This window comes from Lagenorhynchus albirostris, chromosome 9, assembly GCF_949774975.1.
Source record: "Lagenorhynchus albirostris chromosome 9, mLagAlb1.1, whole genome shotgun sequence".
Lineage (NCBI taxonomy): Eukaryota > Metazoa > Chordata > Mammalia > Artiodactyla > Delphinidae > Lagenorhynchus > Lagenorhynchus albirostris.
Window position 1 is genome coordinate 550,951 of NC_083103.1, and position 25,081 is coordinate 576,031.

The window sequence follows — 25,081 nt, forward strand, 5'->3', positions numbered from 1 at the left end:
CACAAGCTGTGGGGCATCTGACCCACCAATTGGTACCCCATACTCTCAGTTTCCAGCCCATACTCCTGCCGGCCCCGCGGCCCACCCCCTCTGCATCCTTGCTGTGTGGCAGACCTGCCTGGTGATGCCTAGCAAGGCACTGACCCCGGCACAACCCAGACCACCAGGGTGCCCAGCCCCTCCTGGCCCTTGGACCCCCACCGCACACCCCACCGGCCTCCCCTGTCCTCACTCCACGGAAGCCACCAGAACGCCGGGGACCGTTCCAGCAGAAGTCAGAGTTAGCGGTTCACGCACCAAAACCAAACTGTCCTCAGGCACGACAGCAAACAAGCAGGAAGGAAGTGAGCACAGTCCAGCCAAGCTGTCCCCCAGCCCTGCCAGCGCCCTCTGCCCAGGTCCCCGTTCGCACCTCTCCGGCTCTGCTCGGGGAAAGCCGCTGCTCGCCTGTGCTCGGTCATCTCCGCGCACCTCAGGCGCAGCCTTGCGGGCACCAGACCCTCACGCCCAGCCCTGGCTCAGTTTCTCTCATGGCCCCCAAGCTGCCTTGGCAGCCCCGACTCCACTGAGGTCCCACTGGGACACGCGGGGCCAGCCCTGCCTGCTGCCACGTGCTGGCCCGCGCCTCCGTGGGGTTCCCAGGCCCCCTCCCCCCTCGCTGGTTTCCCCGTGCTCCAAGCTTAGGCTGAGGAGCCTCCCAGGCACCCGGCATCTGGTCACCCAGCTGGCTCCACAGCCACAGACACCGAGCACGCTGTGGGCCCACAACCGGCCTCGCCCCCTCCTGCCCCAACTCCTGCAGACTGCCCCGCACCACAGCCCAGCGCCCACTCCCAGCGCGACGGCCTCCTGCTCCCCTCCCGACCAGGCCCTGACCCCGAGGACAAATACATGTCCCTTAGAACCCTCCCCCAGTCACGTCCCACAGCCGCTGCACCCTGGGCTCACGCACAGCGTCTGACCAGCGGGTCCAGCCAGCAGCACCATCACGTGCAGATCCATCTGCTTGGAGCCAGCGGGCCCACCGAGGGGACGAAGGCTGGGGTCCGCTGTCCTTCAACTCCTGGCAACCCAGGGCTTCTCCCACTGCTCCCTCCTGGGAGCATGGCCGTTCCCAGCAGGCAGTGGACCTGCGGCAAGCTGTCGTTCCGCAGTGACCACACAGCCCACAGCACCACCGTGGGACACGGCCAGCCTCTCAGAGCCCCGGTCTCCGCCGTGGTGCCCCCGCCCTCGCTGTGTGGTGCCCATCGGGCTCCCAGGCAGGCAAGCTGAGTCAGCACCTGCAGGGGGAGGCCAGGGCCCCTCTGCACGGCCCTGGGGTGACGCCCACCGGAGTGTCCAAGTGTCGGGGAGCCTGGGGCTGTCCCGGAGCCTCCAAACCCACAGCGATCTGCAGGCCGTGCAGGACTCCCTGCCAGCCTGTGGGTCTCGCCGTCACCGGCCACCAGCGGGCAGACAGCCAGGGCTGGGCCAGAGGGGCCTGCATCCTCAGGGCCTGCTGCCCCCCACCCCCCGGACTGCCCGCCCCATCACTGATGAGGAGCCTGGGGTCCCAGGCCGCCCTGACCCCGCCCGAGGCCGCAGCGCACACAGCACGGAAAATGGAAGAGTCTGTATTTTGCCTGTCACTCTTTCTGTCTCTTGGAAAAGCTCAGGCCAGCTCCAGGCCAGGCCTACAGCAGGTCGTAGAAGTAGTCCAGGCCCTGGCCCAGCTCCCAGATGGACAGCCCGACGCCCAGCTCCCTGGCCAGCTCTAGCCGCACCTGCAAGGACTGAAGCAGTGGGAGTGTCGGCCCCGCCCTGCCCGCCTGCCCCACCGTGGGCCACCTGCCGACCCCTGCCCACCACAACCAAGCTGAGGGCCAGGGTTGCTGGGGAAGGGCTTGTGTCTGCTGCCCCCATGCCCAGCGTCAGGACCCACACGCACCTTCAGTGTCGGGTAGAAGACGATGTGCCTCCCACCGCGGCTTCTGCAAGACAGCAGAACCCTCAGTCCGCCAGCCCGACTCCCACCCGCCTCTGCTCCTCCCAGCCCCACCCCCCTCCAGCCAAAGCCTCAGGTGCCCCTCCTCGGGCCAGGCTGGCCCTCAGGGGCAGAGGCCGAGCTCGAGGCCCGCATCACCTGGGGCTGCCCCCGGACACTCACTTCTTGTACTCGAAGAAGTGCTCTGCGGCCTGGCTGTCCCATACCATCTGGGGCCGGTGGTCCTTCAGCGTCTGGATGTACCTGGGGGAGGCCGGGTGTGGGTGCGGGGGCCCTCCCCTGCCCACCCGAGCACCTGGACAGGGTGGAGGTGGCCTCTGCCCTCACGGAAGGGGTGAGGCCACCAGAGGGCAGCAGGATGCGGGGTGTCATCCCATCCCCCGATGGTCTGCGGAGTGCCTGCAACACACTGGGCCAGGTGGGAGGGCCACGCGTGTGGCCAGACACGAAAAAAAGTCAGGAGGCAGGACCATGGGACGGGGTCTGGAACACCCGGGCCAAGGCTGCAGCAGCCGGGTCCTCACTGGGGGTAGGAGGAGGACAGAGACCCCGAGAGGCTGCTGAGATGTGAGCAGAGGCCGTGGCCGTGCTTCAGAGCTCACGCCGCACCCTGAGCTGGCGGCATGGCGTGCGGGTGGAGCGCAGACCCCGCGCTGTGGGCGCGGCGCCTGCTGGGCCGGTGGTGCGGGCAGGAGCTCCTGGGGTCGGCCTGAGGGAGACTGCACCTGCTGCAGGAGAAGCAGCAACTTCTGCAGTTGCGGAGGAGGTTTGGGGCCAGCTGCAGGCCTGAGGATGAACGAGAACTGGGGGCAGCCTCGGCACTTCCCCCCCCGCCCCCGGGGTTGGGGGACAACAGTCCAGGGCAGTGGTTTCCGGGCCCTTTCAGAGGCCAAGTTGTTCTCAGCCTGCCTCCTTGCTGTGGACACAGCTGCCCCAAGCCCACGGCAGGCCCCACCTCACTGCCAGGAGCAGGGGTTGAGAACCCCTCCCCGCCCAACAGAGGACACACAGAGGACAGGCCGGTGCCTAAGGTGCCGCATGGCCAGGACAACTGGGGTCTCCAGCTCACCCCATGTCTTCCTGGCACGCAGCCGATGACCAGACAGGCCAGAGACCTGCAGCCTGGGCCCAGGGAGGGGGCTGCGGTGCTCCAGGCTGCACCTTGCACATCGGCAGTGGGTCAGGGCTGGACAGAGCCCCCCATCAACCAGCTCGAATCGTCCAAGATTATTGCGTTATACTTAATTAGCACAACGCTCTTGGGATGCTTGATGTCATCTGCAGCTTCTGATCCAGCGTCGGCTACGTGGCTGAGACAGGTGTGGCATGAGCGGGGATGGGATGTGTGGGGAAGGGTGAGGCATCCCGACCCAGCCTGTCCCTGAGCCCCCGAGGCCCAGGGCAGATGCTGGCGGGCAGGTGGCTCTGGGCCCTCACGTCTGGGGAGCTCTGGCTGTGCACTCCTCCTCCGGGGCTTCCCCTCAAAATCTGCTACCTGCTGGAGGTGGTGAGGCTGCGGGGGCGGCTGAGGCTGGGGGTTCAGCCAGACCCCTGAGAGCACCTGGTCCCTCCCCTCTGAAGGCCGAGGCTTGGCGGTGCCAGGGCGGGGACCACACAGGCCCTCACACTCGCCTGGGTGCAGCCCCGGGAACGTGGAGCAGCAGAGTGGGGTGTGAGCCAGGGTGGGCTGGAGGGACAGCTGTGCAGGGGGCTCCCAGCCAGGCGGTCCAGGAGGAAGAGCAGGGCCACGGGGGCTGAGGGTCGGGGTGGCAGGGGCCTGCCTGGGAGGAGGAGGAAGCCGGGGCGGGGTGGGGATGAACGGAGGGAATCGGTACCAATGGGCCCTGAGCGTTTCCCTGAACTAAAGCGGAAGGCCTCGGTCACACGCCGGGTGACTCTGTTTCCACGAAATGTCCGGACGAGACGAGTCCACAGGCAACGCAGATTAGTGCCCCAGGGGTGGGGTGAGGTGGGGGGCTGCTACCAGGCGTTCTGGGTTGGCGGTGGTGGCTGCACAACCCCGAGAACGGACTCAGCGCTGCGCAGGTGTGCGCTTTGCAGTGGGGGTACGGCGCGTGGCTCATACGCCCCCGCTCAAAAAAGTTCTCGGGCTTTGGAGTGAAGGGTTCAAGGAATGGCAGACAGAATCGTAGACGAAGACACACCAAACGGGTGGGTGGAGGACTCAGGGCACCGAGACGAGGTGCACGTCCCCCAGTTTCCAGAGGAGCGAGCAGAGACCAGCCGAAGAGAGGTGATCAGGCTGTGTGGGTGAGGGGGAAGAAGGGAGCTGGGGGGGCGGAGGAGGAAGGGGACACCCCGCCCCAGGAGGAAAGCCTAGCGAGGCCTCTGCCTCGGCTGGCGGGGCCTGCGGTGCCCTGTGCTCTCCGCTGTGACCCCACGAGAACTGAAGGGCCTGACCTCATCTGGCCAAGTCTGAGCCACCTGTGTGCCCTGGGTGGAGAGGCCGCCGGCAGCGTGACCCACAGCTGCAGCCTGCCCCGGATGGCACTGCTTCCGAGCCGGCCTGAGGGCCTGGGCTGGGCATGCCCCGGGGGGCACCTGACCTGCTGGCCCACCTTCTGGGCAGGTGACCTTCCTGGGCACCGAGAAGGGCGGTCCGCCCTGACCCGGTTTCCCCTGCAGCCCCTGCAGCATGCAGCCAGGACTCCACGGCCCCTGGTGATGGCCTTCCCAGGCTGGGCCGGAAAGGGGCGCGTGGAAGGGGTAGGGCCCCCCCGCCGGAGGCCCACACGGGGGGTCCAGTGGGTGCCGCTGTGGGTGACGTAAGGAGGTGCCCCCACCCCCGGGTCCCAGGCCCCCACCTGCAAGCAGTGGGACCGTTCCCAGCTGTGCCTCCGACGCAAAGGCTGGCAGATACCCTGAGCAGAGGCACTGTGAAAGCGGGCAGGGTCAAAGGTGCATGGGGAGACCCCGGCTGGGAAGCAAGAGCAGGATGCTTGGAGAGGACCAGGACAGGCTCCGAGATCACACAAGCCAGTGAAAAAGCAAAGGACCTCAGTAAAGAGCACGGCGCAGGGATGGAGAAGGCCCAGAGCCACGGGGGAGTGGCGACAGGCAGCCCTGGGACCAGGCGCCACCAGTCGCCCCCTAGGCAGAGCGAGACCCCGGCACAGGACACACAGGGAGAGCTTCCCCGAGCCTCTGTGCCCTTGACCTCTGGTGCCCTGGCCCTAAAAGAGGCCTCTGAGCAGGGGCAGGGGTTCTGCCAGCCATGGCCTGCCCTCGGGGGTCCGTCTGACCGTGCTCTGCTGGGGCTGGCTCTTCTTGAGGCCCCTGGGAGGCAGCGGCAGGAGAGGCCAGGCGGGGTGGGGCTGTAGGTCCCAAAGATGCAGGAGCATGGGTGCACGCTTGGCTTGAGGGCACTCACGGGACTAGCCGCGCACCCTGGCCGCCAGGGCAGTGGGAGGGCCTCCCAGAATGGGGGCTCGGCAGCCATGGGGACCCACGGATCAGCACGCAGAACTGCACGTGGGGTGACGTGAGCCTGCAGGCGGGGGAGCCCTGGCCCCTCCTGGGGTGTTTCTCAGTTGCCCAGACGCCTCAAAGTTGGGAAGTGACGAGGCCACGCACACAGGAGCCTGGCCGTGGTCGTGATGGGGTCTGCTGTCACCCAGGGAAGGCCGACAGAGGCTGGGGGGTCAGTGGAGAACCCAGAATGTGCACACACAGCCTGCCCTCCGCCCCTCCCCCTGCGGCAGGCACAGAAGGCGGGCCTGGCTGATGGAGGCCAGAAGGCCAAGCCCCGGCCTGACAGAGCTGCCAGCCTCCCGCCCCTGCTCCGCGGGGCGGGCGAGGGAGCAGATGGTGCGGCCGCTAATCCCCCACTGCCCGAGGGGGCCGGGGACACCTGCCACAGAAGGCCAGGGTCTCAGCGCTGGAGACGCTGAGACGGGAGAGCAGATAATCCTGGGCCAGGCTGGCCTGAGCTTCTGTCAGCGGAAGAGATGGAGAGACTCCGGCGGCCATGGGGCTCACCTGCCCCTCACACCTGGCCTGTCATCTGCTCAGGGACAGAGGCTGTTGTAGTGAGTTCCGGGGTGGAGACCGGCTGAGGGGTGCATCCTGGTGAGCTGTGTTTCTGGGGGGTCCGGACCTGGGTGAGCACGCTCACCCCCTGCAGAGGCAGCCCTCCCCTCTCCTCCCTCCCCTGAACAGGCATCCACCCCGCAGGCGGCCTCGTTAAGCCTGCCTATCTGGTTCCCCAGATCCGAACTACCTGGCCCTGGGAGGGGGAGGGCTGCTGACCAGCCCTGGGAGAGGCCTCTCCCCATGACCCCCAGAGCCCCAAGGCCCTGAGCCCAGGGGTCAACCCTGCCCTGCCCACCGGGGAAGGGCTGTGGACAAAGGAGGTCAAGTGCAACCCCAGGGGCCAGCCGGGGGCCCCACCCCCTGTCCAAGGCTCACCCAGGGTGCGGGCAGCAGGCGGCAGATGGCCGGCCAGGGCCCTGGGAGGGAGGAGGAAGCGGTGGGGTGGGGGCACTCGGGCCGCGGGAGGGTGAAGCCTCGGTGCGGGCGCCGGGTGTGGGGGGTCCTGCGGGCCCACCCACCACGGGATGAGGAGCGTCCGGGAGCCGCCAGACCTGGTCTCACTGCACCCATTCCGCGGGAGGGCTGAGGCCTGGGGAGGAGAGGAGCTCGGCGACGTGCCGGTTCCCCAGCCCAGGCCGGCAGCAGCCCCGCCGCCCATGCATGGGGGGACTCCGGGCATCCCCACACCATGGCACCCCCCAGATGCCGACGCGACCCCCGGAGACAGCAGTCAGCCCTTCACGGGCCTGTCGACTCCACCCGGGCCCCCCTCAGCCCCTCCACAGGACAGACTCACCGGGTAGGACCCAAGCGGGTGCCGCTGCCTGACCTCCATGTGCCCCTGAGGGGGGGAGCCGCAGCCCTGCCACCCGGCACTCAGCCTGCTCGGCCCCTTGGGCGGCCCTGCTGAGCCGGCACCTGCTTGGTCCAGGTGAGGTGGGTGGCGGACTCCAGGAGGTCTGGGCTGGGCGGTCCCTGACACACAGCCCAGCCATGCCCCCGGGCCTGGGGGAAGCCTCTCTACCGCCCCGGCACAGGCCCACCTCCCTCCTCTGCCTCCAGGCCTGGCTGTCATCAGTGGGGGCACGTCTGGTGGGGGGACACGCTCAGCTGGGGTGGGGCCCGGATGAGGCGATGCAGCCTTCCATCCCTGGCTGGGGGCAGCCTGTATGCGTGTGTGTACGTGCGCACCTGTGCTCTCGCTAAACACACATCTTCATAACCAGACTCCCCCCTCTGCCTCCCAGCCCCTCCTCAGAACCGGCAGGGGCCGTGTGGTGCCTTTGTCGCCGGGCCCCACGAGCTGGGTTAATGGCTGCAAAAACTCCACCTCGTGAGCTACTGCTGGGCCCACATTTAGTAAAGAAATTACAGCTCTTCACTCCTCAGGCGGTGTTAGAGATGAACCGTGTCCCCCCAATTCATATGTTGCGTCCCAATCCCCAGAACCTCAGAATGTGACTATAATTGGAGGTAGGGCCTTTAAAGAAATGTTTAATGTAAGATGACTGAGGTACCCTGGGGTGGCCCTAACCCCACAAGACTGTGTGCTTATAAGAGAAAGTCAGGAGACAGACCTACACAGAGCAACGACCCCGTGAGGACGCAGGGAGGAGACGGCCGTCTACACGCCGAGGAGAGAGGCCTCAAGAGGACCAGCCCTGCCCACACCTGGGTCTGAGACTCCAGCCTCCAGGGCTGGAGACGACACTTCTGTGGCTCAAGCCCGGCCGTGGTACCTGTGTGGCGGCCTGAGCAGAGGTGGGTGGCACCTCCTGCCCTGCCCGTAGGCCCGGGCCAGCAAAGCCGGGGGCTGGAGCAGAGGTGGGGCGCTGGGTCCCTCTGGCTCTGCCTCACGCGGGTGACCCTGGCTACTGACCCCACCTCTGCAGCAGGAGAAAATGCCCTCCTACTCCAGCTCCTGAAGCCCTAGGGCCTGGTGCTGGGAGCCTGAGCTCCAGAGGCAGCTCTGCCCGATGCCCCCCGAGCCGGGCACCCTGTCAGGGACGCTCCGAGGAGCCCCACGTCTGGAAAGGCTGTGGTGGGGACGGGGCAGCACACAAAGAACAGACAGCAGCAATGACAGGGAGGACAGATGGGCGGGGCGGATCCAAGGCACAGGCACCGGGGGCCGAGAGCCCCTCTGCTGCGGGGACATGGGGTAGGCTTGGGCTGCTCCAGGGCAGCGCCCGCCAGCCCGGCTCCTGCCATCCACAGGGCTCCCCCAGCAGAGGGGCAGGCCCCAGGGAGGAGGAGCTCCCAGGCCTGCGCTGGAGCCCAGGCCCTAGCACCAGCTGTGCGCACCGGGCAGGGTCGGGGAGGCACGGCTGACTCCGACGTCCCACCCCTGGAGGGGCCCAATCCGCTTCTCCTCGTCCTGGAGGCCCTGCCTCCAGCACAAAAGGGACCCAGGAAACGGGAGCCCCGCCCCACTGCGGGGGCAGGCCGGGAGCAGCCCTCCAGGACCCACGAGTCCAGGCACGGGCCAACCCAGCAGCCTCTGTCTCTCCCCCACGGCAGACCTGAGGGAGTCACTGTGGACGACGGGCGCGGACAGCCTGGCGGGCAGCTGGCATTCGGCGCCTGACCCCTGGCTGGGCTGACACGCGTGTCCCTGCGGCAAGCAAGCCTGCAGGTGACCCTGCAAACAGTGGGGAGCAGTGGGCACACGCGCTCAGGTCACAGCCTCGGGACCGTCTCTTCTGACGGAACCAGGTCCCTCAGAGAAGCGTACAACTCGTGGTGTCCAGGGGACGTGACGGCACCCAGAGTGAAAGCAGAGGGTCAGGAACCCCAGATGCCCAACACCTAGCCAAGCGAACGAAACTCACAGCATCCAGCCCGGAGCAGAGGCCCACGGAGAGCTGGCTCGACGGGACCATGGGAAGGGGACAGTGCTGACTGGACCCCAGGCGGGCCCAACGCCAGGCAACCGGTCTCACACAGTGCTGAGAGGACACGCAAAGGCTAAGCCCCAAACGCACTGCCTGACAAGAGAGCTACTACGACACATGGGAAGGAAAAGCCCCGGACGAGACGCGACCAAGAAACGGTCTGTGGGCTTGAAGACAGCAAGGAAAACTGAACAGAAGAAAACAGAGGCCAAAAAAATAAAATGAGTGTCAGCGGATGGGGGGACAAACAGACTGGCCTAACACACGAGTACTCACGGGCCCGGAAGAAGAGAAGAGAAAGGGAGGGACAAGAAAAATCCTGGAAAAGATAGACTATAACCTTTCCACGTATGATAAAAAGGATAAATACACAAATCTAAAAAACTCAACGGAAACCAGGTGGAAAAAATGTAAAGAAGCCTACGTGGAGGCACCTGGTAATCAGAGCGCGGTGGTGCTCGGTGGTGATACGTGTGGAGTAACCGGGTGACGAGTGTCTCGTGGGACAGAACGCACTGGAAGACGGCGAAGCAACACCGTCGAGGTCCTGGAACAAGCTGGCAACCCAGAACCCCACATCCGGCACAAACATCTCCCCAAAACCCAGCAAGATAAAACGGAAGAGGATTCAACACTGGTAGAAATGCATAGCAAGCAACACAAAGGGCGTCCTTCAGGCTGAAGGAGAGGAGGCCGGGGGGCCGCGTGCTGCTCGGGCCAGATGGGGGCCGCACCCCCGCCGACCCAGGGGAAGAGAGGGCACTGGGACAGCACCCTGCAGGCGCCTGGTACGTGGTCAGACCCTGCCAGGCCTCCTCCTCGCCGCACCCCCTCACTTCTGGGAGACACACACCTGACACAGGGTGCCGTGGCAGACGGCACAGGAAGCCACCTGGCATGGGGCAGCGCCGGCTCACCTGGCCCCGATGACAGGCTCGCGGGTGTCCTTGGAGGCGGAGTAGTCCATGCCGTAGAAGTTGAGTCCCAGCAGGATCTTGCTCCGCCACTTGGACTTGGGGTCCAGGACCTGGACGCAGGCTCGCACCCAGGACAGCGGTGCGCTGGGGCCGGCCCTGCGGGGCCAAGGAGAAGTGGGTTCAGCAGCAGGCAGAGGCCTCAGACGCCCCAGGTTGGGGTGGGGCCCACACACGGAGTGGGAAGGACGGCAGCAGACAGGCGGGCCCCTGCAGTCAGCTGAGAGGCTCAGGTGAAGCCTGGGATGGACAGAGGCAGCAGCACGACGCCCCCGGCCACAGGAGCACCTTCTCCTGGGCAGCGAGGCAGGCCCAGCACCACAGCCACCATGTGGCGGCCAGGATCGCATAGGCGTGGATGGAAGCCCGGGATGGCATTCCCATGGGGGTGCCCGCTGCCCTGTGTCACGTGACTCCAAAAAAGGAGAAGGTCGCCCAATGCAAGGCCAATTGCGGGCTTTGGGAAGACGAGACCGGGCCCTTCCTGTGCCTGGAACCGCGAGCTGACAAAGCGTGGCCCTGAGCAGGCTCGTGGGAAGCTGGACTTTGCCTGAGCGTCTAGGCCCCCGGTCGTGGGAGCATCTCTGCGCCAAGCCAGAGCGCACGGGGCCCCGGGGTGCCCCCACTCACTGCTGCGCCGTGGAGTAGTCATAGGTCATGAGGCTGAAGCCATCCATCACGGGGGCCAGCTGCTCAAGCTCCTTGTGTGTGAACATGCCCAGCTTGTTGGTCCTGCAGTGAGACGGCGTGGTCACCACGCCCAGCTCGCACAGCCCCTCCAGCCCCGCCCCAGCTGACACCTGGGCTCAGCAGAGGGCACGGCAAGCCGGCCGTGTGGGCTCCCAGCTCACGCCCCTTCCTCCCACGCCAGGAAGACACCTCAGGTCACTTTCCCTGCAGAGTGGCCCAGCGCTCGGTTACAGGGGATGGCCCGCAGCCGGGTCCTGACGGGCAGAGCCTGCTGCTGGAGGTCCAGCAGAGGCCCGGCTCCCCTCCTGCCCAGTGCACTGGAGACCGCGGTTAGCCCAGCTCCGGGAGGGCCCATCCATACGTGGGCACAGGTGCCCCAGGCCAGCCCCGCTTCATCTCAGTTGCGAGCACGGTGCTATGAGCAGAGTGCCCTCCCTCCCAAGGCCTCAGGCCTGGGGCAGGCGGGAGCCCAGGTGGCCTGTCTGCTAGACACACCTGGTCTGCTAGCCCACCCGCTCTGCCTGCAGCAGCTCCTAGGACTGCAGCCTTGTCCCAGGGGGGTCGGGGCCCTCTGCTCCCCCCAACGTGAGCAGAGAGAGAATCCCTCTTCTCAGCCAGCACCTCCAATCCCTGGGCAGGGGCAGGGGGGCCCACCGTGTGGACCTCAGCCATGGTCACTGGTTCCACAGGGTCCAGGCAGCCCGGCCCAGGTCCCCCCGACACATGAGGCACCTGTGGGACCTGACGACCAGCAGCACCAGCCAACGACCCCAGGACCCCAAAGCCCACCCCCGAGGGGGGTAAAGCGACCCCAGAACCCCGAAGCCCGCCCCCGAGGGGGATAAAACGACACTCGGTGGTGGGCACCTGCCGCGGCAGGGAGCTCGGGGACACACCTGGGGGGCAGATGCCCTACCGGGCAGTGACAGCCATGCTCCCTGTGGCCACACTCCAGACCGGCCCTCTAAAGTCAGCTAGAAGGCGCCAGGCCCGGCAGGCGGCGTTTTCCTCCCGGCTCAGCCCGAGATGGAGACGGGCCTGTGTGAGGAGGGCCTGGGACCTCGGGGCCTGGCGCACCCCACAAAGAGCGGATGCCATCAGCTCCAGGAAGATGTTTCCACAATTCAAAAGCTCACCCGTCCTCAGGTGGACGTTCGCTCAGGAACCCACGGACACCCAGCCCTACCGTTTCTGGATTCGATGGCTCACAAGGGGAGGCAGGGTTGCGAGCTGAGCAGTTCAGTGGCCCAGCAGGGAGTATGCTCCTGTGTCTCACGTCCTGGTCACTGCAGCACCGGGGCCTTCCAGGAGACATTCCCTGCTCAACTGGGAGAGGGGATTCCACCCCCAGGGGTCCTGGAAGCGCTGGTACCAGGTGTGAAGGGGAGGCCGGCGAGGGACAGGACTAAGGCAGGCAGAGGGACAGGAGCAACGAACTCAGCGGGGGGAGCGGGCACCAGGAGGCCTACTACCCTGCTGGCCTCACTCACCCCATAAGAAGAAACCCTTCTGCTCAAACCTGCTCAGCACAGCAAACAGCCTCACTCTCACTGGCCGATTATTTCTTAGACAAACACTCTCAACAACGGCCACGGGGGCCAGGGAGAATGGAGTTTTCCAAGCCCCTTCTCCCAGTCACACCGTTCCAAGAAGTCCGCTGCTCGGGGAGGAGCCTGCTGCAGGCTCCCATCCCACACGACTCCCCGAGCCGTCACCTTTGCTGGTTTCAGCTGCAGCCCCATCAGAGGCAGGCTCTGCTCTGTGCAGCCTGCGCCCACTGCGCTGGGGGCCGCGGCTCCTGCCGACATCAAGTGCGCGGTCCAAAGGGCTGCAGGGGCCGCCCTGGCCCACCAGCCCCTCTGCTTCCCAAGGCTCTGACCACCTCATGGCCTCTGGCCACGCCTCGTGTCTGCGCACCTGGGGCTGCCAGGTGCTTCTCACTGAGTTACTACCCGTCTGACTGCAGGCACCCCTCCCCTCCAGAAGGCCAGCCTGCCCCACGGGATCCTTCCCCCCGAGACCCTGAAGCTGCCAGAGGCGGGGCTAGGGCAGCGCCCGTGTCTCCTCGGGGCGTTGCAGGATGAGGTGGCCCTGGTAGACGTCATGTGGCCTGGCCTCCCCTCTCCACGTGGTCACAGACAATGGACACGGTGTGGCCTATAGACCAGGGGTCCCCAACCCCCGGTCCTCGGACTGCCACTGGTCCGCGGCCTGTCAGGATCGGGCCACACAGCAGGAGGCGAGCAGTGGGCAAGTGAGCGGAGCTTCATCCGCCACTCCCCGTCACTCCCACTACCGCCTGAGCCACCCCCGCCCCTGCCCGTGCAAAAACTGTCTTCCACGAAACCGGTCCCTGGTGCCAAGAAGGTTGGGGACTGCTGCTCTAGACAGTTTCCCCCCAGACACGAGGAGGCTCGCCCAGAGAAGGACCCCCACCCATCTCCTTCCTGACTGTGGGGAGATGGCCTGCCCGAAACCATGGGAAGCCACGGGGGTGGCTGCAGCACCCGTCAAGGTGGGCACCTGCCCGTGAGGATGCGAGCTCACCGCAGGGCAGGTCCTGGGAAGGAAGCCAGCCCTCCATGCCTGAGGCCAGTACTTTCCTGAGGGTTCCGGGGGTGCTGGATTCTCAGAAGATACAGCCTGAGAAGCCGGGCTGAGAACTAACTCAGAGCCCCCTCCGGAGCGAGGACGGCCCAGGGCTGATTAAACCAGCTGACTGGTGCTGGAACGTCAATGGGGGCCGAGCCGCGACCTCGGGAGCAGGGCTCAAGGTCAGAATGGCCGCTGTGCTAGCAGCCCCTGGAGGGAGGCCCCAGGCCAAGGCGCACAGCAGCAAAGGCGCGCCGGCCCTGGCGCAGCACACACAGCCCCTCCTGGGGCGGCTGTTCCCGTGGGGGGCAGCGCAGCCTTTGTGAGGCGACTGATGCTGCAGAAAACCCCAGAAAGACTGTTTACGGCTCCCTGGCTCCTCTGCTGGGGCTGCTATCCAGAAGCATGGCAGAACAAGTCAACGATGAGACCAATTCCGAGGCCGCCAGAGCCTCTGGAGAGAGCAGGGCTTGCTCGCCAGCCGGGGGCATGCAGCCCAGGCCTGAGCCCCCCCCAAACACACCCCTGGCTGCCAGCAGGGGCAGGCCAGACTAGGCCACAGCTCAGCGGCAGTGCCCAGGACCCGTGCCTCCAGCCCTGGCCACGGTCTCCTCCCTCCGGTCACCTCCTCGGCTGCCGGGTGGAGGGTACTTCCTCCCCTGGCCACCGCAGGGTGAGAGAGCGGCCCTGGCTCACACCATCCACTTCCTGCCTAGGGGACAGGAGCTCAGGCTAGACGGCTGGGCAGAGAGGGCGCCGGTCAGAGAGCTGCTCCCCACCCTGCCCCAAGCCCTCCCGCCCTTCCAGGCCCCGCCCAGAGACCAGCCCCTCCATGGGTGTCTCCCGCCCTTCCAGGCCAAGCCCAGAGACCAGCCCCTCCACACACACACACACACTCTCCAGCACATGGGCTGGGAGTCTGCTCTCTGCTCCCGTCAGAAGCTGCGAGGCCCGAGGCCCTGGGGAGTGGCGGGGTGTCAGCAGGGAGGGGCTGCAAGCAAGGCCTCTGGGTCCCACCCCCGGCCAGGCAACCAACCTCTCCCCAGCCGAGACTGAAGGGCTGCCCCAGCTTCCGAGGAGCTTGTCTCTGCCGACGGCCCCTGACTACAAAGGGCAACCGGGGCTCCATCGGCCACAGCACCCCTCCCCGAACCGTCACAGAAACCAGCAGACCCCGGAAACGGGTGCCCACGTCTGCAGCCGAGCCCACAGGCTCTGTGAGTGTCTGCCACCCCTGGCTCTTCCAGAACGGGGCCCCCCATCCTAGGAGGACCGGCGGCCCCTGCTACCGCCAGCCTATCACACGCGTGTGTTGCACACAGGAGCACACACGAGGCTGAGGGCCCTGGAAAGATGGGGAGAAGAGTCGGGAGGGAGGCCGAGGCCTTTGGGCTTGGGTGGGACCACCGCCCAGGCCTCTGGTGACGCGTGGGGGCTCTGGGGGCACGAGGGCCAAGCAAAGGGCGGGCAGCCAACCTGGGAGCGGCAGGTGCCTGCTGTGGTGGCTGCGGCCTTGGCCTTGGAGCGCCCGCAGGCTCCTCTGTGTGGGGCTGTCGGCCTGTGAGCGTCAGGGTCGCCAGATAGCTCGGGTCCCAGAGCTGCCCACCCGCTCCTGTTAACTGGCCCGCGCTGCAGAGCGAGCCGACAGCCGGGGTGACAAGATGCATGGACAGCGGTCCTTCCAGAGCAGTGCACTGAGGGCCCAGGCTGCCCTGGGAGCCAGCGGAGACCAGGCAGAGCGCAGGCAGCAGCCCTGGGCCTCTGTGCGCCATCGACCCGCCACTTGGCTCCGAGCTGCCCTCAGTCCTCACTGTGCGATCTGGCCTCCTCCGCGCCCAGCACAGGCTGGACGTGGGAGCCAGGCCACCTGACTTGGCACTCGGGCCCCGCACCTCCCTGTCCCGGGGGTTCTGGAAGAGCTGCCTCACCGGGCTCTGCGTCCCGGTGTGTGCAGGGCCGGGGGTGGCTGTGCGAGGGGGCTGGGCTGGCTGCCGCCCTGGGGTGGGAGGTCAGGGCCCCCTGGGCACAAGCCCTCATCTCAAGGCAGGATATGAACAGCTGGGCTCAGCGTGGGAGCCGTGACCTCCTGGGGCCTAAAGCGGCACAGGCCCTGCACCGCAGTGCCCGGGGCCTCGCCAGGGACCAGCGGGGGCGGGGAGCGAGTCTAAACGACACGGTGTCAAGCGCTCAGGTGTAAGGACGCAGCCTTGACCCGCTGACGCACGAGGGCGCGCTGAGGCCACCGAGGTGTCCGAGTGTGCTGATGAGGACCCGTCACACACGCGGTGGCCAGCGTGTACCTGGACGGGGCTGGCCAGCAAGCACGGCACTTACCCAGGGGCGACAGCGGGCGGGATGACCAAGAAGGCTAGCAGCCGGGCCTGGTGCAGGGCCTCGGCCACGTGGGTGAGCAGGTGAATGAGGCCCCTGCAAAGAAACAGAGGACAGGTCAGGGGCAGCTGGGCCAAGGCCCGCTGCAGGCAGACGCCCCTCACGGCCACGCTCTGCCTTGGAGGTACGGGCTCCCGGGTGGGTGCACCAGGGGGCCTGGAAGACGGGGCTCGCCCTCCACCTAGACTGCCTGCCCAGCCCCCATCCTTCCTCACACTCAAGCCCCCTCCCTCCCCACAAGAGTAGGGTGGAGAGCAGAGAGGGATCGGTGTGGTGCCCCATCACCTCTGGACCCTCCCAGACACACAGCCGGGCAGGGAGTCAGGAAGGACCCATGTGGACCTGGCATGCTGGCCTGCTGGTGGCCAGGTCAGCCTGGGCCACGAAACACCTCAGGCCATGCTGAGAGCCCTGCTGCACCCGGGAGGTGCCTTGAAATGAGGACTTTGGGGCGGCTCCACTGATGAGGCCTTGTGCCCAGGGGGCCCTGACCTCCCACCCCAGGGTGGCGGCCGGCCCAGCCCCCTCACACAGCCACCCCAGGCCCTGCACACACCGGGATGCAGAACTCTGTGTGCCTTGGCCCCAGGGGGAAATAAGGAGGGGGCACCGGCGTGTGCTCGACCACGAGTGCCCGGAGGCGGGGGAGCGTCTCTGCAGGCAGCGGGCCACCAGGCAGGGGGCAGAGGAGACAGCAGTGTCACGGGGTCGCCTGGACCCTAGGCGTGTGGTAGGTGGCAGTATCTCAGAGCTGGCGGGCAGCACGCCCGGCGGGACAGTGGCCCTGGCACCGCCTGGGAGCACTCGTCAGGACACCCCAGTCCCGGAGGCCCCCGTCACCGTGCCTGGGAGGCTGTGGGCCCAGGGACCGACCTGGGTCCTTCGCTGCAGCCCCTCAGGAGCCCCCTCCGTCTGGAGAACAGGCAGCAAGTGCTCCCCGCCACTACCAAGTGCAGGAGGGTCAGAGGGGCTGCCCCGGCCCCCAGCCCGGGCAAGTCCGCAAAGAGCAAGGGGGTGGGGCAAGCACAGCTGCCGGTCATCCTGCCAAGGCCGCCATGGGGCCTGGTGCGCACTGACCACTGGACTGTGGCAGCCTCTCAGAGCCTCCCAGGCGGTCCCCACTCAGCGGGAGCGATCCCGGTCACTCCACTCTGGCTTTGACTGTAGGTGGTCAGGGGCGCCCTCGGGGGAGCACACGGGCTGGAGGGGGCCGGCACCTCCCTGAGGCCAGAAGCTGTCAGCACCTGTCACTGCTGGGTGCCTTCCTGGCTTCTGGGACCACCCAGGGGATTGCCTCTCTGTGAGAGGGGGGAGGCGGCCTCATGGCCCAGGGGAAGCACCTGCTCGGTGGGGACCGGGGGCAGTCTGCTGGGACGGAGTCCCTGGGGTTTCCCCTCGGCTGCCCGCCCGCCCGCTCGCCCGGTGTGAATGCAGGAGACGGGCCTCTCGCCAGCGCCGGGCAGCCCCGCACGCTCCTCCCCGGGAGGCTTTCACGAGAGGGCCTGGGGGACCCGCAGCCCAGGGTGGCACGTGGACAAGGTGCCATTGCCTCGCATCACACCAAACAGGCCTTCCCAGGGTGACCTGGCGCTTTGGGTAGGAAACAGAAGCCTAAAGAGGGTGACAAGTGGGCACAGGAGCACGGACGCCCCTGTCATGCCCGCTACGGCCAGGCCTGTCCTCGGAAGCAGCTCCCAGGCAGCAGTGTCCAAAGCCATCTACCAGGCTGGCCAGCCTCCGCCCTCCTCCGGGCCCCCCGCCAGGAGCCCCCGGGGTACGGAGGCGCTGCCGGCTGCTCCGGCACCTCCTTGCCCAGCTGCACACCCTCCTCAGAAGGCGCCATAAGGCCTCCTCAGCAGGGCCACCACCCAGCAAGGACGGAGGCAGAGCCGAGGGGGTGGGGGGACTGTCTCTCGGCCAAAAGCCAGGACCCCCGACGTGCAGGTGCCGCGTCGGCTCCCAACAGACGTGGGTATCCTCCACGCTCTCAGCCTGGCTGTCTCCACCCATCCTCCTCCTGAGCTCCAGCCTTGGGGCCCTCCCAGGGCAGGTGGACAGAGAGGGAGCCTTTCAGAAGCACCCACTGGGGCGGGGGTCTGAGCACCGAGAAGCAGGCACCGTGGCCGGGGGCCTGGGTCCAGGCCACCCCCGTTCCCGAGGCCAATAGTGGAGTCTCCCTACCCCCACCCAGGCAGAGAGGCCCCGGCACGCCTGGCTCCATGCGCAGCTTCCTCTGGGCCTCGGGCAAGAGGCCTGTCCCCCTGCACAGACCCCTTGACGATGCGCCTCCCCCTGCATTGAGAGGCAGGAGACCCCACGGACGCTGTCTCCGAGCAGGCAGAGCACCGCCTGCAGCTGCGGGAGGGTAGGAGAGGAGCCCTGCCCAGGGCTACCCCAGGGGTTTGGCACACGTACAGAACCAGGGGAGCGGCTCCTGCAGGGGACCTGCCCCTCTCCCGCCCTGCCGGGTCACTCTGGCCGTGAGCCTCATGTGCAGGGTGGACGCTGCGAGGCGACCACGCGGCATCCTCCCAGGCCGGCTGACGCAAAGCCCGTGCGCCTGGGCGGCAGCTCCCTTTCCCAGAGGACTCCGTGGCCACCTGCTCCAAGGGCCCCTGGCCCTGCACGGCCACCTCTTCTCCAAGTCCCCTGGGGGCTCCATCAGGCCAACCACGTGGGTGTCTCCGCTGGCCACCTGCCCGCAGCTGCCCCCGGGCCTCTTGGAGCCACTGTCCGACTTTCTCGGGGTGCCATCCCCACCCCCAGGTGCAGACTGTGGGAAGCAGGCCCTCCTCCCACACGAGGTCCCCCCACATCCTTCCTCCAGCCTCTTCCCGACCCCCGGGGGCCCGCACGCTGCCCACAGCCCACTCACGCGTGCTTCTGGATCAGCAGCTGGTTCCAGACCTCCACCACCAGGCCGTCAAAGTGCTGGCTCTGAGAGGAACGGGGGCTGCTGAGGAGGGCCCCAGGAGGAAGGGGTGGGAGGGAGGCGCAGAGGCAGCCCCGCTTCCTCCCACCCAACCAGGCCTCAGCCCGAGGGCCAGGCTGCAGGCCTGGAAGCCCCTCTCTGAAGGTGGCGGTGTGGGGGTCCCCAGAGGAGCCAGGAGCAGAGGAGCTGGGGCTCTCGCGTGCCCTGTCCACTGGTATGCCTCCCCCAAACCTGACCCCAGGGCCCTGAAGGGTTCTCCCCTCCCCGCAGCCCAGCACCAGCTACCAGGATGGGTTCCCTCCCAGGAGGGTAGCCGGCAGCTGGGCGCTGCCCAGGGGAAGCCCCTGCCCCCGAGACGCATGGTGGCCAGAGGGAGCCCACGGCAGCCGGTGGTGGCTGTGCGGGCACCGGGCGTCACCTTGGCCACCTGGACGACGGTCCTGCTGAGCTCCTCTATCTCGTCCTCGCTGTCCAGGACATTCTGAAAGTCCTCGTACGTCCAGTCCTCGAACCGCAGCCGAGGCACTGGGGACAGACCCGCAGAGACTGTGACCCTCCGTGCCGGCCCTGCCCACAGGCTGGCCCTTGGCCTCCAGAGCAGAGTGACCACAGCCAGGCACCCAGTGAGGTCATCCCAGTGCAAGGTGGCTGGGGGAGGGAGGGGCACCAGGGGGCGCTGGGGAAGGACGGAGGTGCGCACCCTCTCCTCCCGGCACACCAGGCCCCCGAGTGCCCGGATGCTGGCCCGCCCGCTGCCTCCTGCCTGCCTCCGGCTGGACCAGCCTCCGCCGGCTCCCCGCTGGCCCAGCTGCAGGCCCCCTTCCTCCTGTTCAGCTGTTATGTGCCCCTAGACCCCCAAGCCTCCCTCCCCAGCCCCACTGCACTTTGCAATGGGTCCCTTCCTCGCCAGCCACGAGCTCCAGGACGGGCAGGGCAGGGTGAGCGTCACCCTTGGGCGCAGCCCCCAGGTGCCCTCGATAAACACTCCTGGGTGAATGAAGCGATGGGAGGGCAGGACCACAGGCGAAGGCGGGCTGGCCTTGGCGGGCTGAGCTGGGTGGGCGGGAGGGCCAAAGGGCTCTGGCCGGACTGAGGGCCATGAATGCCGGGCTGGGGCGGCCTCACTTCTGAGCCGTTGGGAGAGTGACCAACGTGCCAGGCAGCACAGCCTGGGTTACCGGGCAGGCAGGTGTGAAGACCCCGGGGCCACTGACCCACCCACAGGGAGCTCCAGGACCTCCACCCGTGGCGTATGGCCTAAGGGCCCCCAGCCCTGACCCCGCAGGCCCACTGGACTCACCCACACGCAGGCCCCTGGCCTGCTTCCTGACGGCCCGCATCCACCCTGTGGGACGTGGAGAAGCCAGTCAATGTGGGGACACAGCCGCCTGCCCACGTGAAGACTTGCCCTACCCGCCAGGAGGAGAACGAAGGGAGGGGGGCAGGGGAGAGTCTGCGGGCCCTGCACTGCCCCTCCTCCCCCCGCAGGACCGCCAGGGCCAGGGGCAAGTGGCTGCTCTGGGGGCGACGACTCCGAGGCGCCTGGGACCATCTCTCAGAGCTGAGGGGAATCCAGGGGCCAGGCACTGACGCTGCCCGGCCGTGTCCTCCAACACACTGCCCCCCAGCTCGGGGAGCCCCCCCACCAGCTAACACCTCCTCTCTCTGAACCCAAGAGGGAGGACATCTGTGCAAACACAGGTGCAAAACATGGCTGTCAGGACGGCCAGGCCTCGCGCCCTCCTGGACACTGTCTCGGACGCCTCCTCCCTGGACGCTGTGTACAAACCCCCAAGGGCAACAGGGATGCGGGTCGCTGCCAGGTAGGCACCACGCTCGCGCACACTCACACCCCCCAGACCCCGGGGCGAGCAGCGGGGCGAGCACCCTGGTCCGCGTCGTCAAGGCCCGTGACCTCAAACATCTCTCGGCCGCGCCGCTTCAGCTGCAGCCACCCGGGCGCGACGTGGGTGAACTTGCCCCCGAAGATCTTGGCGACATCGTAGCCGTGCCTGTTCCACTGGCGGGAACGGAGAATGGGTGAGCCTGCTTGCAGCTGGGGCAGAGGGTCTGAGGCCACCTTGGATGGGGGCGCTGCAAGGCTGCCCGCACCACGGGGAACGGGACGCTTGGCGCGATCCCGGCCACTCCTCTGGGAGGCATGGCTCCCGCCCCACCCCCGTGGCGGCAGCGGCCAGGGGAGGTGAGAACGCAGACAGACCTGAGCAGCCACCCTGCCCTTGGGACCTCCCTGCCCACCCCAGGGCCCGGCTTACTGGCGTGACGTAGCCCAGGATGTCCCCAGCAAAATGCCTTTTGTGGGCCTGCGCTGAGCAGTAGCTGCGATGCTCGAGAACCACATCCTCGGCTCTGAGGTCTGTCACCACCAGACCCCGCTCCTGCACGGGCTTGCTTGAAAACTGAGTCTGAAACAGAAGGAGCAGGGAGAAAGCTGTGAGGGTTCGTCCCCAGGCAGAAGCCCAGGGACAGCAGCGGTCCTCTTGTCCAGCAGGGGTGTGTCCCAGGATCAACACGGAGCTGCTGAGCAGGAGACCGCAGGGAAAGGCCTGCCTTGAGGAGCTGACAGGCCCCGAAGACTCACTCTGCCTCCCCAGGGCTGCCCCAGAAAAAAGGCACAAAGACACAGCCAAAGCCGGCGTGGCTCCTGTCTGATCTGCTCAGTGAAGCGGGGAAGAGCACAGGGGTCGAGGCAGGGTGAGGGCGGAAACGTGGCACGTCACAGAAGGTCGGCCCAGCGGGGGCAGGCGCACCCTCGGGCCCCAGCACCAGAAGCTGCTCCTGCCAAGGCCAGCCAGCCAGAGCCCTGGGGCAGCACAGCGCAGGCTGCCCAGAGGCCAAGCTCTCGGCTCACAGCCCCAGCGGGCAAGGAGGCGCGATGGCTCAGCCCTTTGGCCCATCTCCAGACTGCCCTTACCTTCTCCAGCAGCGTCTTCGAGGCAGCCTTTTTGGCATCTGACTTTGACAGGGTGGCGTGAACAGAGCCGCAGGCCAGGGCAAGCCAGAGTGTGCTGAGGAGCACCTGCATGGTGGGCGTGTCACAGCAGGGTCCAACCTCGGGGTCCAGGGGGCTGCAGAGAGAGCAGAGCCCGTGGAGACCCCCAGCAGGAAGGGTGTCCCCTCTGCCTACTGCAGCAATGGTCCTAATGGCGCCTGGGGCCTCCCAGCCCTAAGCTGGGCACTGAGCCAGCCCCAATGGCTGGGCCCTGGCATCCCTCAGACACCCAGGAAGGGCCTTCCTTGCTGCAGGCCGGTGAGCCTTGCCCCACTGCCTCGGGGCCGCCCTAACCACAGCCGGCCAACTAGGAAAAGATTGGCTCTCCACCCTCCTCAAACCCAAAAATATTCTGGCTACGAGCTACTGGCTTAAGTGCAAAATAACAGGGCTATGGAAAGGACTAGAAGAAAACTTGGGTGCCTGTGTACGTAGACTCAGGGACAGGGGCTGGAGAGGGGAGGCTTTTCCACCTAAGTCAGCAACAGTAAAGGTTATGATAGGAAACATCAATAGAGTTTACTACGTAAAAACGTGAAGCTTTCACTTAGGAAACAAAAAGCAAATTTATTTATTTGCTTAAAAAAATATTTATTTAAGTTGTGCACGGTCTTAGTTGCGGCACGCGGGATCTTTGTCGTGGCATGTGGGACCTTTTAGTTGCAGCATGTGGACTTCTTAGTTGAGGCATGTGGGATCTAGTTCCCTGACCAGCCATTGAACCCGGGCCGCGGCACAGGGAGCACGGAGTCTCACCCACTGGACCACTGGGGAAGTCCCAACGAAAAGCAAATTTAAAGAAATAATACGCAAAACAAGAAAACACTTGGAACATACTTGACAATGAATTTCTATTCCTCATCTACACATGACACGCAAAGAACTCTTACAAACTGAAAATAAAACACTCCAATAAAAAATGCCCCACTATAAAATACAGAAAGGACGTGAAAAGGTGTCACACACAGACACCCCATAATACAGACCCCCCCATAACACACAGACCCCACCTCCACCATCACCAGCAACCAAAGGAACGGACGCTGAGATAAGACAGCGAGCTGTGCGTTTTGGTCCCCCCCACCCCCAGGCACTGGCAAGGACTAACAGATTGATGCGACCTGAGGACCTGGGGCAGCTTCACTCTCAGAGCTGTTCCTGAGAATTCATGTTGATCAGACCTTTTCGGGTGACAACGTGGTCACAAATATTATACTTTCCAACATGTGTTTCTTTTTTTTCAAAAATCCCACTTTGGGGGACATCCCACTCATGTCGAAAACGCTCCAAGATGCTCACTGCAGCGCTGTTTAATACCCTGCACTCCCAGACGCCAGAATACAGAGGGCGCCACGGTGCTCATGACCTCCTAGTACAAACGTCACAAAGTGCACACGTACAGCAGGGTCCTGTTTTATTATAAATTTATTTATTTATGGCTGCGTTGGGTCTTCGGTGCTGTGCGCGGGGTTTCTCTAGCTGCGGCGACTGGGGGCTGCTCTTTGTTGCGGTGTGCAGGCTTCTCATTGCTGTGGCTTCTCTTGTTGTGGAGCACGGGCTCTAGGCGCACGGGCTTCAGTAGTTGTGGCATGCAGGCTCAGTAGTTGTGGCTCGTGGGCTTCAGTAGTTGTGGCACGCGGGCTCAGTAGCTGTGGTGCACGGGCCCAGCTGCTCTGCAGCATGTGGGATCTTCCCGGACCAGGGCTCCAACCCGTGTCCCCTGCGTTGCCAAGCGGATTCTTAACCACTGCGCCACCAGGGAAGCCCTCCACTTCATTCTTAAGATACTGGTTTTAAACCATCAAACCTGTCTCTGCTCAGTGATGTGCAATTTGAGAAATGCTGACCACCGTGCCCCGAGCGACCATCACCAACACCTGGCAGGACCCCGAGCCGACTGTCCCGTGAACAGAATGCTGCCGTCCCCAAAGCGGGGGTAAGATCCGTCACAGATTCTCGCCCGTGAGCACAAATTCTGGAGCTAGCTGTGTTCTTGCGGGGAGGGCCGAGTGCACTTGGAAGTGAAGGCATCGTAAGAGCAGGAAGACCCCAGCCCCGGCGGACGTTAACCTCGGGTTCTGACCACGCTGTGGGCCACCGTCTTGTTCCCTCAGCGGAGGAACCCTGAGGCAGCCTGCCATGCGCAGGGGGAGCGGGGAGCGGAGGATACTAGCGGGTCGAGGTCAAGAAGGAGCCAGCCCGGCGCGGCCCATCGTGCTCCGGGTCCCGGCCCCACGCCGGCCACGCCACGTGCTGCCGCTCGCACCCACAAGCTCCCGCCCCGCGTCCTTCGTCCACACCCGCTCTTACACGCACTCACACCCGCTCTCACATCCCCTCTCGTCCACTCCCGCTGTCACACCCACTCACACACCGCCTCTCGTCCACACTTGCTGTCACACCCCTTTCTCGTCCACACCCACTGTCACACTCCCTCACACCCGCTCATACCACTCCCTCTCGTCCACACCGCTGTCACACCCGTTCTCCCTCGTGCCGCGCCTCCTGCTCTCACACGCACCCCCCGCGCGCTCACTCCGCGGAGAGGAACGGAGGCCGTAGGAGGCGGGGAAGCAGACGCCGGAACGCGGGACGCGGACACCACCCCAGCCAGCCGCCGCCGCGGCGCTCACCTTCATGTCCCGGAGACCGGACGCTCGCGAACGCCGTCGGAAGTCCCGCCTCAGAAAGCCCGCACGCCGCCGCCGCCGCGCCACGCCAGCTTCCGGGCCGCCGCCACGCAAGACACGCTGGGGGCGGGGCCGAGAGGGAGGGTGGGGGGAAGCCGAGGGGAGGAGCCTAGACGGGGAGGGCGGGGCCGGGGCAGAGGGGCGGGAATGGGGGCGGAGCGAGGTCGAGGGGCGGAACCGGGGCGGGGCGGAGCCTGGTGGACAGGGCGGGGCTGATGATGTGGGCGGAAAGGGGCGGGGTGGGCCGGACTGGCCAGGGCGGGGAAGCGGGCGAAAAGGAGGAGACCCGCCCGGGGCGGGTGAGGTCCAGACTTGGGCGATGGGAGGATCTAGAGGCGCGCGCCGACCCCGGCCTTCCGCGGGACCCGGACTCGCCCGGGAACCTAACGCCCTCGCTCGACAGCTGGCGCGGGGGTCTGGGTTCGGGGGAGCGCGCGGTCCCCACGCCCCGGCAGCGCACGCTCGGTGGAGGGCTGGGCTCCCGGTGCGACGTCCGCGTTGCGACCACGTGGGTGACCACGAGGGCGCGCCGTGGGTTCCAGGGCCGCAGGTGGCCCGGAGGGCCGCGCAGGTTCGACATCCGGAATTCCACGTTCTCTCTTGAACGCGGGAATCGCCTCTCCAGGCTTTCCTCCTACCGCCTGGTGGCCGCCCGCCAGCCTAGCCCTCCTCCGTCAGCCCCCATGTCGCCCTGGGTGAGCTCTTCTCACTCTTTGGTTTTGGTCACCATCCAGGGGCCAGTGGTGCCCACAACGCTGTCTGGAGCAGGGACACGTGCTCCAGGCCCTCTGGATGGCCCCTGAACATCGTAAATCCCACATATTCTAGAGTCAGTGCTCTCTCTGTCCTCGCCTCCAGGAACTGT

General features: G+C 66.3%; 1 protein-coding gene across 4 annotated transcripts; it reads right to left on the reverse strand.

Moving 5' to 3' along the window:
• Positions 1–1,600: 1,600 nt before the first annotated feature.
• Positions 1,601–24,257, reverse strand: CHID1 (chitinase domain containing 1). 4 transcript variants are annotated; one of them, XM_060158145.1, is made up of 13 exons: positions 24,160–24,257; positions 21,449–21,602; positions 20,790–20,939; positions 20,401–20,533; positions 19,814–19,858; positions 18,932–19,038; positions 18,457–18,518; positions 15,525–15,617; positions 10,539–10,640; positions 9,852–10,007; positions 2,150–2,230; positions 1,931–1,973; positions 1,601–1,775 (listed from the first exon to the last, which is right to left on the reverse strand). In XM_060158145.1, exons 2-13 carry the CDS (start codon positions 21,557–21,559, stop codon positions 1,677–1,679), a joined length of 1,182 nt encoding a protein of 393 aa, XP_060014128.1. In that variant the 5' UTR covers positions 21,560–21,602; positions 24,160–24,257; the 3' UTR covers positions 1,601–1,676. The 4 variants fall into 4 exon arrangements, with proteins under 4 accessions (XP_060014128.1, XP_060014130.1, XP_060014127.1 ...); XM_060158147.1 differs by having other exon boundaries at positions 24,063–24,191; XM_060158144.1 differs by having other exon boundaries at positions 23,978–24,190.
• Between the last annotated feature and the right edge of the window lie 824 nt (positions 24,258–25,081).

What these genes read in the sequence shown, in the direction of transcription:
- CHID1 (XM_060158144.1), bottom strand. Translation starts at nt 24,165, where the DNA reads ATGAAGGTGAGCGCCGCGGCGGCGGCTGGCTGGGGTGGTGTCCGCGTC. An exon ending in CCTTGACGACGCGGACCAGG is followed by an intron (nt 19,859 to 20,400) that starts GTGCTCGCCCCG and finishes CACGTCCCACAG; the next exon opens with GGTGGATGCGGGCCGTCAGG. An exon ending in CCGCCCGCTGTCGCCCCTGG is followed by an intron (nt 10,641 to 15,524) that starts GTAAGTGCCGTG and finishes GTCTCACTGCAG; the next exon opens with GACCAACAAGCTGGGCATGT.